Source organism: Pollachius pollachius (genome assembly GCF_949987615.1).
Source record: "Pollachius pollachius genome assembly, chromosome: 12".
NCBI lineage: Eukaryota > Metazoa > Chordata > Actinopteri > Gadiformes > Gadidae > Pollachius > Pollachius pollachius.
The window spans coordinates 6,290,899-6,304,275 of NC_136945.1; the positions used below are offsets into that span (position 1 = coordinate 6,290,899).

Here is a 13,377-nt window from a genome sequence, read left to right on the forward strand (position 1 = left end):
ATCAAAAAGAATATAAAAAATGTGAATACTGTGAACTAGTGTGTGCAGCTAGGTGTTTGATATTGTGTACATCTGTTGTAAATGTATCTGTTACATTTATTTAACCTTAAACGTCTATGACTCTGTAGTCCTATATTTTTAACTGTTTGCGTCAGACAAAGGCTGGTTGTCTAAGCTAAATATAACACATTTTCCAAAATATGAAAATGTTGAATGAAGGAAAATGACAAAAATGTCCAAAAGTCTTTACTTTTCTGAAATCTCTTTGAGATAATTTAGTTTCTCCTCCAAGTACACACTACTAATATAAAATATTTTAATTCATTCTACTGGCTTTGGAGGGCTTCTAGTAATTACGCTACTGGTTATTAAGGGTATGGTACTGATTAATACAAAAACAAACAGATAAACATGGTAAAGCGTGAGATGGATGCGATGCACTAAAATCCAACCCAAAGTTGCATGTTGCTCTACTTTTTGGGCCAAGGGGGTTGGTCCACATTTTTTTGAGCAAGGCACAAAAGTGTGTTTGTTGCTCCTACTGGGCAGGGTCCTGTCTACATATTGGACTGAGTCAGTGCTAAGAGGACATTCAGTCATGTCTGAGGTGCTGCTGAATACTGTTCTGCTGCTGCTGTTGGGCCTTCTCTACCTCGGGCCACTTTGGCCGGTCCAGGGTGCCCTGGTGATCTCTCGCTATGATGCTACGACGAAGGTGAACTTACTCATATTGTCTTTCATATTATTATATTATAAGTCCATTTGAAAATGACATCAAAGTCCAATGCTCCACTTGCCCTGCTTTTGTTGGTTCATCGGTTTTTACTGTAATTTTCTTTTCTGCTACCTGTTTAGTTAAGTTGTTTCTTTAGTTGTTCTGCTACCCGCATGTAGTTTAGTTGTAGTTATTCTGCGTCGTTTTATTCCTGATTTGTATGAGGACCTGCTTCTCCAAATGCCATTCTGGTTCACGTTTGGATATTTGATATTTATTCTCTTGGTATGTTATGTCAACATAGCATAATATGTTTATCATTTGACTACATTTCAGGAGACAGATGGAGCCATCAGGTCCATTCAGGTATTTTCAGCTATTTCCATTTTTCCTTTTTTTCTACGTGCCCTGATTGTTTTGGATCACCCAGAAGCCTGGACCTGCAGGCTAAAAATATTAACTTTTTCACTTTTGTTACAGAAAAGGAGTGTAGACGATGCAAAGGTAAGGGAAGACTTCTGGGATACATTTTGATATTCATGACGATTAGTGATCCACTTCTTGTTGTTGTTTTGCATTTCTAGTGCTAAAGGCATGTCTAGGAGTCTCATTTGTTATCAATATATGGTTTTTTTCGCCCACTCTGGTCAGATGGTGGAGGTGCTCAGTGTCTTGGTACACTGTACGGTGGCGTCTCGGTTCGCTCACACAGTCATGACCTCCACTGCTTTGAACAAAGCCAACTCCTCCCAGGAAATATTCTTCGAGGTGGACCTGCCCAAGACGGCCTTCATCACCAACTTCAGCATGTGAGTCTTCCACCAGACCTCACCTTTCAAAACACTGAAAGCTTTTCGCCTCCTAAAAAAAAGCACATGAGGTCTTCTTTAAACCAGCCAGTCAATAGACATTATGCCTGTTTCAACATTCAGTCTGTTGTTGGCTAACTGTTCAATTCATCAATATATAACGCTTCTTATTGCACATTCTTTGGATCCAATGTACAACACTTACAGCACAACTCTTGCTTGATTCCTTTGTTTGGAAGAGGCTCAAGTGAAAGATACGATTCCATCGACACATTGTAACAGCAATAAAAGCATTTTCTAAATCCTTTTTTCACGTTTCAACTGCCTCTTCTGGTCACAGGGAGATTGAGGGTCAGATCTATGTTGGGGTTGTGAATGAAAAGGAGAAAGCCAAGAAACAGTATGAGAAGGCTGTTTCAAGTGGACAGACAGCTGGACTGGTCAAGTAGGTGGAGATCGAACAGGCATTTAACTCGAATCATGTCACTTTGTGTTTAAAGAAACTCATAAAGTTCACATATTTTCCTGTTTCATATGGAAACTAAAGTGCATTTTACTGTTTGATATCACTCATTTGGGCTAATTGGCATGATTTTACAGAGCTTCTGGAAGGAAAATGGAGAAGTTCTCTGTGTCCGTCAACATTGCAGCCAAGAGCAATGTGACCTTCATCTTGACCTATGAGGAGCTTCTTCAGAGGAAATTTGGCAAGTATGAGATCCTGACCCGAATAAACCCCAAACAGCTGGTCCAGAACTTTCAGGTGAATCCAAGTTCACAATCCCCTAAGTTTCGTGGACTCAGTAAATGTACATATTTATACAAAATATATTTGTGTGTGTGTGTGTGTGTGTGCGTGTGCGTGTGCGTGTGCGTGTGTCTGTGTGTGTGTGTGTGCAGATTGTGGCTGATATCTATGAGCCCCAGGGCATTGCCTTTGTGGATGCCCATGCAACCTTCCTTTCCAATGAACTTCTCCCCCTGGTGGAGAAAACAGTCACAGACAACAAGGTCCAGTTTGATATCTATCAGCAGGAAGTGAATTACATGGCCGACTACATTTTGTGGTCATTTGAAGTTGAAGCCCATGCATCCCTCTTTCAGGCACACATCTCCTTCTCGCCCACGCTGGATCAGCAGAGGAAGTGTCCAGAGTGTGATGGGTCTCTGATCAATGGGGATTTCATCATCAAGTATGACGTGAAACGAGCGTCAAGCCTAGGAGACATTCAGGTCTGCTGTCAACAAATATATGAAAACAAATGCTGACTTTAGTGGAGCAATTGACCCGTTTAAACTGATCAATTCCACTTTTATATTTCTACCTCCAGATCGTGAACGGATACTTTGTGCATTTCTTTGCTCCTCCGGATCTTCCCCGTGTCCCAAAAAATGTGGTGTTCGTGATTGACAGGAGTGGTTCAATGTCAGGCATGAAGATGTTCCAGGTACTGTGTGTGTGTGTGTGTGTGTGTGTGTGTGTGTGTGTGTGTGTGTGTGTGTGTGTGTGTGTGTGTGTGTGTGTGTGTGTGTGTGTGTGTGTGTGTGTGTGTGTGTGCATGTGTGTGTGGGTATGTGTGTGTGTTGCATGGACAGTGATGTAGAAAAAATAACATGCATTTTATTGCATTCACATACTAACTACCAGCCTTCTTGTATTCTTGCCTCCAAAGACCCGCGTGGCAATGGAATCAATTCTCTCAGACCTCCATCCAGAGGACTACTTTGGTATCATCTTATTTGATCACTCTATTGATCCCTGGAAAGAATCCCTTACCAAAGCAACAAAGGAAAACTTGGATAAAGCCATTCAATTTGTCCGCCAATTAAATTCTAGAGGAAGTAGGTTAGCTTCTACTTGGCTAGATATCAAACTTCCCAACAACAACTAACCCTACCAAAGATTAATCTAAATCAATTCATTTTTCAGCCACTAACATCAATGATGCCGTAATGATGGCCATCAAAATGCTGCAAGATGACAGAAGGAACAAGAAGCTCCCAGAGAGAAGTGTGGACATGATCATTTTACTAACCGATGGAATGCCAAATGAGGGTGAGTGTACAGAGATATCAAAATACATTTGTGATGAAAGGTTTGAAGTGATATGTCATATGTCTCATATGTGGTCTCTCTTCATGGATATACCTACATCCTGTTCCACCACATTGGGTCATGATTGAGCTGTCTTCTTTAATGTCTGTGATTGTGTAGGTGAAAGTAACCTTCAAAAGATACAGCAGAACGTGTGCGAAGCCATCAGTGGTAATATGACTCTGTTCTGCCTGGGCTTTGGGGATAATGTGGATTACTCCTTCCTGGACGTGATGGCCAAACAGAACAATGGCGTGGCCCGCAGGATCTACGAAGCCTCCGACGCTACCCTTCAGCTGCAGGTGAAGTTATGCTAATCAGTGGCGTTGTTAGGATTTGAGGACTCTGGACGTTAATGCCTTTATTTTGTAAACTTTGTAACTGTGTACTCTGACACCTTATTCATAGTACACTCAATGTGTGCGTCAAACACTTGTTTACTTTCCAGATTAATTATGAATTGTGATTGAATAAATATAAGTATATTTTTAGTAATATTGAGTATAAGCAGAATATATCAGAACATATCACTAAACATGTAATGACATTCTACACAGTATCAGACTAGAGAAAAATTGTTAAATATGTTCATGTTTATTGGAATACGAAACACAGTTCATGTTTAGTACACTCCCATTCTCTCTCTGCTCCGCACATAAATTGCATGGATGCCGAGTAGTGGGAAGTAGATTTGATGCTAGAAAGACACACAGAGGAACCGATCCTGGCCTTTTGAGGTTCTCTAATGCATGATTGGAATGAAAGATGAATAGATCCTGGAAAATATCATATCAATCATTGTAGCAGGTTCGAGGAATGAGAGCAGGCGGGGTTGTCGTTCTCTCCGCAGGAGATCGGTTTATTCGCTTTTCAGGCGGAACAGAAATATCAAAAATGTAACAAAAGGGTCCATTTAGCCGTCTCGCGGTGGATCTCTGTCAGTGTCACTCGCTCGCTCCGGACCTCCCTGGTCCGTTCGCTCCTGGGTCTCTGCTTCACTATAACAGAAAACAGGCACATAAGTACAGCCTCCCTGATTGACCTGAGTGCAGACACCTGCTCACCACCAGGTTCAATCCCCCCCGGCCAATCCCGTGCGCTCCCAACCTGTCCATACTCCCCCTGCAGGCCAGACGTCGCACGTCCCCCCACACGCCCCCACCGCCCGACACCGGCCGGGGTCACATCCGGCCGCCGACTCACTCCCCCCCCCGGAGCGGTAGAGGAAGTCTGCCACGGCCATTTGTGCCCCAGGCCTGTGCACGACCCGAAAGTTAAAGGGCTGCAACGCGAGGTACCACCGGGTGATCCTCGCGTTGGCGTCCTTCATGCGGTGGAGCCACTGGAGGGGGGCGTGGTCGGAGTAGAGGGTGAATGCGCGCCCCAACAGGTAGTAGCGAAGGGCGCCGACCGCCCACCGGATGGCGAGACGCTCCTTCTCCACCGTGCTGTACCGACCCTCCCGGTCCGATAGTTTCCGGCTCAGGTACAGCACCGGGCGGTCGACCCCCTCCACCTGCTGGGTCAGGACCGCGCCCAGCCCCCTATCCGACGCGTCCGTCTGCAGGGAGAAAGGGAGATCAAAGTTAGGGGCGCATAGGACCGACTCTCCACAGAGGGCTGTTTTAATAGCCTCAAACGACACCTGGCATGGCTCCGACCACTGGACTGTATCTGGGGCCCTCTTACGGGTGAGGTCGGTCAAGGGGCTGGCCAGGTCCGAGAAGTGCGGCACGAACTGCCGGTAGTACCCTGCCAGCCCCAAGAACCGCCTCACCTCCTTCTTGGTTCTGGGCCGAGCGGAGGCGGCCACCGCCGTGGTCTTAGCGACCTGTGGCCGGACCTCCCCCCCCCCCAGGTGGTACCCCAGATACTGGATCTCCCTCCGCCCGATCACGCACTTCTTCGGGTTGGCCGTGAGCCCCGCTCGTCTCAGCGACTGAAGGACGGCCGCCACCTGCCGCACATGCTGCTCCCACGTTCCACTATAGATGACCACGTCATCAATGTAGGCAGCAGCATACGCGGCGTGGCCGTAACACCCGGTCAATCAGTCGCTGAAACGTGGCCGGGGCCCTGAACAACCCAAACGGAAGCACCTTGAACTGGTATAAACCGAGCGGAGTGGAGAACGCCGTTTTTTCCCGGGCTGCTGGAGATAGCGGCATCTGCCAGTAGCCCTTCGTGCAGTCCAGAGTCGTATAATAGGTGGCCATGCCAAGCCGGTCCACGAGCTTGTCGATCCGAGGCATTGGGTAGGCGTCGAACTTTGAGACCGCGTTCACCCTACGATAGTCCACACAGAATCGGCCCGACCCGTCCGGCTTCCCCACAAGCACGACGGGACTGCACCAGTCCCTGTGGGACTCCTGGACCACGCCCAACTCTAACATGGTTGCTAATTCGCGCCGTACCACATCTTGTTTGTGGACGGGCAGCCTATAGGGGCGTGTCCGCACCGTTAACCCGGGCTGCGTCTCGATGTCGTGAGTAATTAGCGGGATGCGACCGGGCAGGGGTGAAATGACGTCAGCGAACTGGAGTTGCAGGCCGGCAACGTCCCGCGCCTGACTCCGCGAGAGGTCCTCGCCCCGACCTACCGGAGGGGTGGGACCTGGGCCCGGGACTTCCGGCCCGAGCTCTTCTCCCTCCGGCAGTGTCGACGCAAACGCGACAGGGACCACGTCGTTCCACCTCTTCCGGAGGTTGATGTGGTACACCTGTTTGTTTTCGCCCCTGTCCGAACGCGCTACCTCGTAATCCACGTCCCCGACTCGCCGCGTGACCACGAAGGGCCCTTGCCACTTCGCGAGTAATTTGGTGTTAGAGGTGGGCAGCAGTACCAGGACCTTGTCCCCCGGGGTGAGATCGCGTAATCTAGTCCCTCTGTCGTACAGGCGTCTCTGACTCTCCTGGGCGCGGTGCAAATGCTCACGTGACAATACCCCTAGTGAGTGAAGCTTTGCACGCAGGTCCATGACGTACTGGATTTCGTTTTTGCTGTCACTGGACCCCTCCTCCCAGTTTTCTTTAATGAGGTCCAGGACGCCCCTGGGCTTGCGCCCATAGAGTAACTCAAATGGGGAAAAACCCGTGGAAGCCTGGGGCACTTCCCGCACTGCAAACAACAGAGGGTCTAGCCATTGATGCCAATTTCGAGCATCTTCATGTACGAACTTGCGGATCATGGACTTTAACGTCCGGTTAAACCTCTCACACAAGCCGTCCGTGGCTGGGTGATAGACGCTTGTGCGAACGGCCTTGACCTTCAACAACCCGTAAAGTTCTCTAATCGTGCGTGACATGAAATTGGTGCCCTGGTCAGTGAGAATCTCTTTCGGGACTCCCACCCGCGATACGACATGAAACAACGCCTGCGCAACACTCTTCGCGGAGATGTTGCGCAACGGAATTGCTTCCGGGTATCGGGTTGCGTAGTCGATCAGGACTAACACAAATCGATACCCTTGTGCGGAACGTTCTAATGGCCCGATAATGTCCATGCCTGTCGTGTCCACATCCCCGTAGTCCCCCTAACTGCCTGTGGGAACCCCGCCCAATCCAACCCAAGAATCAGGGGATGCGAGAGGCTCGAACTAACCGCCGCCTTCACCCTATATTTTCTACCCCCACAACGAATTTCGATGGGGACCAAAGGATACTCGTGCACATCCCCGTGTACACACCTCACCGAAACGCTCGACGCCTCCAACAATGCCTCGGACCGCACCAGGCGCTGGTGGATCATGGTCTGCATGCAGCCCGAGTCCAACAGCGCCCGCCGGAAGTGGCCAAGCCGCCCACACCCCTCCCCTGCCGCCTGAGCGCCCGTCTGTGGAAGGGGGGTGGAAGGCGACTCATGTGCCCGCTCTGGACCGCCCCCCCCCATCTCGCCCTCGGCACCGGGGTTGGCCTCTCCCGCCGTGGGGCAGCCGCCCCGGTACGTGGGCCCGGTGTCGGCGGTCGCTGGCTCGCCGGTGGTGGCTGCAGGTGGCTCTCCGCCAGGACGACCGCAGCAGCGAGGCTCTCGGGCCGATGGTACCGGACCCAGGCGGAGGTCCGAGCCGGCAGCCCCTCCACGAATCTTTCCATGACCACCTGCTCGACCACGTCCTCCGCTGTGTTCCGGTCTGGGACCAGCCACCTCCTGGCCTGGTCCCTCAGCTGCTGGGCGAAGGCGAAGGGTCGGTCCCCCTCGCTGAAGGCCAGCGCCCGGAACCGCCGCCGATGTTCCTCGGGGTAGAGACCCAGCCGGTCCCGGATGGCCCTGGTGATCGCATCGTAGTCCTGCTGGGCCCCGGCCGGCAGGCTGTGGGCCGCGAGCTGCGCCTCTCCAGTCAGGAGCGGTAGGAGCCGGTGCGCCCACTCCGGTCGAGGCCACCCCGAGACCTCGGCCACCCCCTGGAAGGTCTCAAGGAAGGCTTCCGCGTCGTCGGCCTCCCCCATCTTCGGGACGTGAATCTGGGCTGCGGGTCCCGGCCCTCGGGGTCCTCCGCCGCGTCCGCCGGAGGCGAGGAGCTCATGGAGCATGGCCCGATCGGCGGCAAAGGACTGGGCCAGCTCCGTGAGCACCTCGTTCTGTGCCTGGTGGAGCTGGCCTTGCCTCTCGGCCATCTGGGCCAGGTGCCCGAGTACATTTCCCAACGGGGACTGGTCCATTTATCTGCTCTCGGGCCCCGCTTTGGGCTCCAGTGTAGCAGGTTCGAGGAATGAGAGCAGGCGGGGTTGTCGTTCTCTCCGCAGGAGATCGGTTTATTCGCTTTTCAGGCGGAACAGAAATATCAAAAATGTAACAAAAGGGTCCATTTAGCCGTCTCGCGGTGGATCTCTGTCAGTGTCACTCGCTCGCTCGCTCCGGACCTCCCTGGTCCGTTCGCTCCTGGGTCTCCGCTTCACTATAACAGAAAGCAGGCACATAAGTACAGCCTCCCTGATTGACCTGAGTGCAGACACCTGCTCACCACCAGGTTCAATCCCCCCCGGCCAATCCCGTGCGCTCCCAACCTGTCCATACTCCCCCTGCAGGCCAGACGTCGCACGTCCCCCCACAATCATATTTTTGATAATAATAAAAAATATCCCAATTGAGATCCAGGGCTAATCATAAAACCATTAGGGCTTTAGCCTAGGATGCCCCCGGCCAAACAACAGCTATGATGCCTAGAGGTGACAATTTTTTCAAACAGCCCATTTCCATGTATGGGACCACTGGATATGTGTATGAATGTGTTGCAGGGTTTCTACGATGAGGTGGCTAGCCCGCTGTTGTCAGCAGTGGACCTGCGTTACCCTGACAACGCGGTGGATTCCTTAACCCCTCATCACTTCAGTCAGTTGTTCAATGGCTCAGAGATCGTGGTGGCCGGGCGGCTGTCTGAAAACGACATGGACAACTTCCTGGTGGAAGTGTTTGCCAATGGGGTGGGTGAAGGACATGTGATACAGTGGTATCTTAGGGCATAAGAGGTGCACAGTTCAGTTTGGTTTGAACTCTTTTGGCTTCTTGCTCAACGTAGTTTGAGCAGGACTTCCAGGTGCAGGGCCAGGCTAGTGTCACCGACTGGGACGTGATCTACCCAGAGAAGGAATACATCTTTGGGGATTTCACTGAGCGCCTGTGGGCCTACCTCACCATCCAACAACTACTGGACACCAGGTTTGAGCGGATGGAAGCCAGATATTGTTGGAATGGATTTCCAAAACCTCATTGCTCTGGGTATACATTCTCAACCTAGGTGCAAGACTGTCTGAATTCTTTGTGTTGTTTCCATTAACTAGTAAGAGTGGGCCAGCAGAGGAGAAGAGCAACGCCACGGACAAAGCCCTGGAGATGTCCCTGAAGTACAGCTTCGTCACCCCCCTCACCTCCATGGTGGTCACCAAGCCAGAGACCGAGGATGGTCCCAGCGGGCCCCTCATAGCGGACAAGCTGACTGAGGGTAGGACAGCTGGAGAGGCAGGAAGGAGGACTCAACGGAGTTGTACACCAACATACTGACATTGTGTCGTTATTGAGGTCCTACATGTATCTCTGTTGAATTATTCCCGCTTATTTCCACAGAACAACGGCAGCAGGCTGACAAACAGGGTAGGATTTGAACCGGGTTTGTATTTGAATTCCCCTATAGTAGCTCTGAGAGCGCAGGCCTTGGAGATACATTGCTTCTCACTGTGTATTTGTTGTTGGTCATGCGGTGTAGGTTCAGGATATCTACACTCAGCCCCTCAATCTGGAAGCCACTGGAGGCATCCTATTGCTCATAGTCCTACATACCTTGGTACGTATTCTATATTCATAAAATCTGGCCATTGATCATTGTATATGGTTTTAGCTTGAAATGTAGTGGGACAGCTTATTCTCCAGAATGACTTTATTTGACGCAACCAAGTCCATATATCTATTTCTTCCAATTGTTGCTTCCGCCTTGGCATTATACTTTTTGTTCAGTGGATGGAGATCCTCATTTCATAATCGAACTGCCAGAGAGAGAGGACGCTCTGTGCTTCAACATCAATGACTCACCTGGAACCATCTTTAACCTGGTCAAAGACCCCTCCATAGGTGAGCCTGCTTCAGTCCACACGGCACACTTGTGCTGTTCATAAAATGAAATTCCAACCTCTTGGCCGTTTTAATGATTACTAAAAGAAATCTATTATCTTATCAGTATCCTATAGGAAATTGATCCTTTAATCACATGTTGCTTCTTCAGGACTTTTGGTCAATGGTCAAACCATTGGGGATAAGATGGTTGCCCCTGATGGTAAAGTCAACACCTACTTTGGCCGCCTTGGTGTTGTCCATCAGGCCCTGGGGGTGAGGCTGGAGGTGACCACAGAGTACATCACTCTGTCCCAGGATGGACAAAAGGTCAAGCTGCTGTGGTCAGACCAAGCTTCCCTAAAAGGACCCAGGTTGAAACACCTAGAATCCAACGGATGTTTATGACAATGTTACGGCTTGACTTCCTCTCTTTGCTTTTTTACTTTGTCTTCCTACCAAGTCATTCTGATTACACCATCCACTCCATCTCCACTTTCTTTCCTAACCCCAGTGTGGATCTGCTTTTGACCAAGGACCGGAGCGTCAAGGTAACTTTAAGAGATTCTGTAAAGTTTGTGATCCTGCTCCACAAAGTGTGGAAGATGCACCCCTACCACCAGGACTACCTGGGATTCTACACTCTGGACGGCCACCTTCTCTCTCCATCCGTCCATGGTCTGCTAGGTAATGAAACAACAGGGAATCATAGCAGGAAGTAGTGTCCAAGACTTGGTGTTTATTGATAGTAATTTACTAATGAAACTAAGAACATGTAGAACAAAAAACTATTGAAACTGTTTTTATTGTAAGTGAAGAATAGCAGAAAGATTGAGATTTTCTTAAAGGGATCTATTTTGGCACTATTTAATGATGGATAGATAAGCCTACCAGTTGCTACAGTCCAATGGGTAGGCTGGTGAACTGATCTATCCATTATACATCTAGGTGGACACTCCCACTTGAGGTGTCACAAAGTCAGAGGGCACGGCAGATTTGGAAACAGCTTGTAATGGATAGTCACACTCACACCTAGTAAATAGGCTATAATAACATGGAAATGAAACCGAAAGTAAGATAAAAGCTGATTGTAAGGGAATCAATATAAGAGTCTTTTCAATGGTGGTAAATTCTGCAGGTCAGTTCTACCATGGGATTGGGTTTGAAGTTGGAGATCTACGTCCAGGAGAGGTTCCTGAGAAACCAGACGCCACTATGTATGTCAAAGGACATCAGCTCAATGTGACCAGGTACACCTGCTACCTTACATGTGTTACACAGAACAGTGAACATCTAGATCGGAAATTTGGAGAAAAAATGATTTCTGACTTTTAAAACCACCTTGTGACCTCTCTCTTGGTCTCCAGAGGTTGGCAACGGGACTTCAGGAAGGATTTGAAGAGAGGAAAAAATGTCCCATGCTGGTTCATCCACAGTAATGGGACAGGGCTCATTGATGGCAGTGCTGAAGATTACATCGTATCAGGCCTCTTTAAGACAGTTTGACAAGTAGCAGACAAGCTCATCAATACTGCGGCACAGTGTGGCTCTTTCACCACACCTTTTCAGTGTCGTAATAATAATATGTAAGTGTAATAGTGTATGAGACCCTTAATGAAGTTCCGATGCTATCAAATTAATAAAGAAACCCTTGATTGATCACAGTACTACAATAAATATTAGATCAAATCAAGCATTTCAGCACCGTAGAGATCCTTTGAGTTTTGTGAATGACCAGACAGACACCTGGCAGTTTTTATTTTCAAGCTCTACATAGATTAGTTAAGGAATCGATTTGCCGACTGACACATTTTTATCATAAATAATCCTTTGAGGTAGTTTATCGAATATTTGTTTTAAAAATGTGCTTTTTAATTTGCATTTCAATCCAAATATGAATGGATCATTATAAAAGGAATCATTGAGTTTTTCTTGGCTGCTTGTTGTCATAGCCACATCTGTTGTGCTGTGTGTTGCCACAACCCCTGTCTGTCTCTGTGCTGTGCCTGCCACCCCTCAACTTTTCACACCTGGCGTGCTTCAGGTTGTCGTTCAAATACACCTGGTTAGCCTGCAGTCATCGCCAGATCGTACTTCGACCTTCAGTGGTAGATATTCGTACCTGTCTCCAGTTTTTTCTAACACTTACTAGTCGATATTTTTCTGTTGAAATCTCGTATCTAACCTTTGTTTCCTTTTGCCTCAGTGTTTGGTGGATCAGCACCTCCAGCCTCCCTGCTTCACTCCCTCCAGCCTGAAGCTCCCAGGCTCCAACCTGTCCCACCCCTGGTCTGATCCAAATAAACCTTTTCATTACTCAAACTCAAGTCCTGTCTCTGTGTTCTGCTCTTGGGTCCAGCAGCTATCGAACCCTAACACTTGTCAGATAAAGCAAGCACCTGGTCCCTGGAAACTTGTGATGGCGTTTGCTATTATGCATTACATTTTATAGACTAAATAATACTCTAATTTTGATGTATCCACTGTGAAAATAATTGTCAGGTGCAGCCCTTATCCGTGAGCTTGAAAAGTCTGTCACATTAACATTGACATCGCATCAAGAAATGACCATGAAGAAAAATATATAACAATGTCACCACATCAAAGAAAGCTATCCTTTTTTGACCCGTCTTAAGCACTCCTCTCCCATGTTGTTGCCATCCAGCTTGATGTAGGAATCATTGACATTTGTGATTGAGGAAAGAGGACCGGCTCCTCCTGTTAACAAGCTAGACGTTCTCCATGCTGTCCCGCTTCTCCCCTGCCTTTCGGGATGCACACACACACACATGCACGCAAGCACACGCGCGCACGCACACACGTACGCTCGACGCACGCACGTACACACACACATACACTCGCAAATACATCATTTAAGCTACATTTCTTTCTTCTCACCACATGCAATTCGACTAAACAACATAATTTATTTGTCGACTATAGTTTTACAGAATCTGTTTCTATCTGAGCCAAAATAATTTGTTTATCACTGTCAATGTAAACACAAATGTCACCGATATATGTTTACTTTCACGTGTCCACAATATATGGTCATAAATTGGAAATGATGACCTATGATTAAATCCTTGTCAAATACCTGATATCTAATACAGTCATCAGCTTAGCAGTGATAGGAGAAACCACATGATTACAGACCCCAAGGATCTAGCATACAGGGAAAACCAAAGGGGTCCCAGTACGCTTGATTCTAGCAGTC

The 13,377-nt window shown here is 48.6% G+C and overlaps 1 protein-coding gene across 1 annotated transcript; it reads left to right on the top strand.

The window, feature by feature from the left end:
- Window positions 1-591: 591 nt before the first annotated feature.
- On the top strand, window positions 592-12,479 carry LOC307084384 (inter-alpha-trypsin inhibitor heavy chain H3-like). Its single transcript, XM_079748748.1, has 23 exons — window positions 592-715; window positions 1,052-1,081; window positions 1,196-1,219; window positions 1,367-1,524; window positions 1,865-1,969; window positions 2,125-2,287; window positions 2,425-2,535; window positions 2,629-2,757; window positions 2,856-2,972; window positions 3,198-3,366; window positions 3,455-3,580; window positions 3,740-3,921; window positions 8,855-9,040; window positions 9,136-9,275; window positions 9,398-9,558; window positions 9,681-9,707; window positions 9,820-9,897; window positions 10,068-10,181; window positions 10,333-10,534; window positions 10,675-10,847; window positions 11,299-11,410; window positions 11,528-12,268; window positions 12,367-12,479. Exons 1-22 carry the CDS (start codon window positions 599-601, stop codon window positions 11,664-11,666), a joined length of 2,763 nt encoding a protein of 920 aa, XP_079604874.1. The 5' UTR covers window positions 592-598; the 3' UTR covers window positions 11,667-12,268; window positions 12,367-12,479.
- Window positions 12,480-13,377: the final 898 nt, after the last annotated feature.

Excerpts from the sequence above, each read along its gene's own strand:
- LOC307084384 (XM_079748748.1), top strand. The coding sequence starts at position 599 with ATGTCTGAGGTGCTGCTGAATACTGTTCTGCTGCTGCTGTTGGGCCTT. Across the intron at positions 1,082-1,195 it reads GAGCCATCAGGTCCATTCAG|AAAAGGAGTGTAGACGATGC; the intron begins GTATTTTCAGCT and ends CTTTTGTTACAG. Across the intron at positions 9,041-9,135 it reads TGGAAGTGTTTGCCAATGGG|TTTGAGCAGGACTTCCAGGT; the intron begins GTGGGTGAAGGA and ends TGCTCAACGTAG.